This window comes from Camarhynchus parvulus, unplaced genomic scaffold, assembly GCF_901933205.1.
Source record: "Camarhynchus parvulus unplaced genomic scaffold, STF_HiC, whole genome shotgun sequence".
NCBI classification, from domain to species: domain Eukaryota; kingdom Metazoa; phylum Chordata; class Aves; order Passeriformes; family Thraupidae; genus Camarhynchus; species Camarhynchus parvulus.
The window spans coordinates 12,329-14,964 of NW_022148787.1; the positions used below are offsets into that span (position 1 = coordinate 12,329).

The 2,636-nt window shown below is 58.0% G+C and overlaps 1 protein-coding gene across 1 annotated transcript; it reads right to left on the minus strand.

Annotated features, from left to right (window-relative positions):
• Positions 1-429: 429 nt before the first annotated feature.
• LOC115917089 (zinc finger protein 239-like) lies at positions 430-2,286 on the minus strand. The gene is given in 2 exon segments (XM_030970821.1): positions 430-1,566; positions 1,720-2,286. Coding segments are annotated over 2 exon segments (1,029 nt in total). The 5' UTR covers positions 1,742-2,286; the 3' UTR covers positions 430-559.
• Positions 2,287-2,636: the final 350 nt, after the last annotated feature.

Consider the following 2,636-nt stretch of genomic DNA (forward strand, 5'->3'; position numbering starts at 1 on the left):
AAAGTTTGATCCTCTGGGAATCCAGCAGGAAAAGGTGATCTTCTAGGAATCCAGTGGAGAATGAGGCTGATCTTTGGAATCCAGTGGAAAAAGGGCTGATCCTTTGGGAATCCATTTCTTACCCCCCAAAGACAGGGCAAAGGCAGGGCCATGGGCTTTTTATAGGGTACCCCAAGGGTGGAGTTGGGGTTTGGGTCAGGGGAGGAGTTCTTAGAAGGGTGAGATCAAATTCCTGCCTCTCAGCAACAGGGCCACTCCACACAGAATGTGTCCCCAAATCCTAATTTCCCACTAAAAAACCTGAGAAATTAGGGAACTTCAGATATATTCGATTAATTTCCTTCATATAACCCAGTTGTGGGTGTTTTTAAGGGATGAAGATGGATCAGAAGAAAATTAAGGCCAAACCAAAAGGAGAAGGAGCCAGGTGTGTTCCCAACATGGATCACAGGGAATGTGGCTCACCAGGGCTGTGCCCAAAGTGCCTCCTCCAGTGGGGGATGGAGCTGGAGCAGCGCACCAAGCTCTTCCCGCACTCGGGGCACTCACAGGGCTTCCCTTACTGGTGCCTCCGTTGGTGTTTGGTCAAGTGAGAGCTGCAGGAGAAGCTCTTCCCACACTGGGGACACTCGTAGGGCCTCTCCCCAGTGTGGATGCGCCGGTGGGTGATGAGGTTGGAGTTCTTCCTGAATCCCTTCCCGCAGTCAGGGCATTGGTAGGGCCTCTCCTCTATGTGAATCCAATAGTGCTGGAGGAGATTTGAGTTGATCGGAAACCCCTTCCCACATTTGGAACACTTGTATGGCCTCTCACCAGTGTGGATCTTTTAGTGGATGACCAGGGTGGAATGAAGGCTGAAGCACCTCCCACACTCCCCACACTCGTAGGGCCTCTCCCCGGTGTGGATCCTCTGGTGCCTGATCAGGGTGGAGCTCTCCCTGAAGCTCTTCCCACACTCCCCACACTCGTAGGGCCGCTCCCCAGTGTGGATCCTCTGGTGCCTGATCAGGTAGGAGCTATGGCTGAAGCTCTTCCCACATTCCTCACACTCGTGGGGCCTCTTCCCAGTGTGGATTTGTCGGTGCATGACAAGATGAGAGCTGTGCCTGAAGCCCTGCCCACAATCAGGGCAGTGGAAGGGCCTCTCCTCTGTGTGCGTGCGCTGGTGCAGGAGGAGATCAGAGCTGGTCTGAAACCTGTTCGTGCATTGATCACACTCGTAGGGCCGTTCCCCGGTGTGGGTCCTCTGGTGCCTGATCAGGTGGCAGCTCCGGCTGAAGCTCTTCCCACACTCCCCACACATGTGGGGCTTCTCCCCATCCTGGAGCTGCTCATGGAGGACCAGCTCCAAGCTCTGGCTCCATCTCCGGCCGCCTTCCCGGCCCAGGCTGGCTCTTTCCCCCTCACATCCCCGCCATCTGCGTTTGCAGCCCCTCCTCGTGCGGCATCTCCGGGCCTTTTCCTCCCCGTTGCCTTCCTGCGCTGTGGAGCCGCTCAAAACGGCCTCTTCCACCAGGTTCTGCCGCGGGCATTTGTCCTCCCTGCTCTCCATGCTCAGCTCCTGCTCTGGGGGAGGAAGAACAAGGACAGGTTGGGATTTGCCTCCGTGCCACAGGCAAGGGCAAGGAGATCCCCCCAGGGCTGTGCTGCAGCCGGGGCCGGGCTGGGCTGGGAGATGCAGCAGCACAGAGGGGAAAGGGGCACTGACTTCCTCCTCACCTGCCTCAGTGTCCTGGGGCATCTTCCTCTTCCTCGCAGCCTCCCTGTGGTTGGGAATGGGAAATCTTGGTTTGGGGAAAACAAGGGATGAGCAGATTGAGTTTGAAGGTCCCTTTACCCAAGTCCATCTCTACAAGTCACCGGCCGGGCTCCAGAAAAACCTCCCAAACACCAAGATTCAGCCCTGAAAAAGCCTCCCAGGAGTTCCCTGTCCCTGGTCCCTCCCCTCTGGTGTTCAGGGTTCCCATCTGTCCCAGCTGCTGGGGTCATGCTTGGATTGGGGGTCCCCCTTCTCCTCGGTGCCCACCCTGCCCAGGCTGCTGGCAGCCCCAGCAATGCCAAAAGCTCCCCCCTCTTGCCTCTCCCCATTTCGGGATGCCGGGGCTGTTTGGGCTCCCGGGCTCCCTTCTCCCCTCATTCTCTGCTCTGGGCTGCAGCGGCTCCAAGGAGTCCCCCCTGCCCCTCTCCAGGCTCTTGAGGCTCCCGCCAATGGTGGCGCTCCCCCTCTCTGGGCTCCCCACTTTGGGCTCCTGGGGGACACAGGGCTCTGCTCCTCCAGGCTGCCTCTGCCGGCAGCCGCCACCGCCACCCCCCAGTGTCCCCCCAAGGGGCCTTTTCCGCTCAGCCTTGGACTTCTTCATTCTCCAAACACCTCCCCAAAAACCCAAGTGGGAGTGACTGGGAGTGACTGGGAACATGCTGGAGGGAACTGGACTACACTGGGAGATACTGGGAGATAATGGAACAAAAGTGAGGGTGAAAGAGAGCAACTGGAACCATGTGGAGCACAACTGGTTCACACTGGCAGGGACTGGGAGTGCACTGGGCTCAGATTTGGATCATACTGGGAGGGACTGGACTAATACTGGGAGTATCTGAGAGCGACTGGGAACACACCCTGCACATCATCCCCCGTA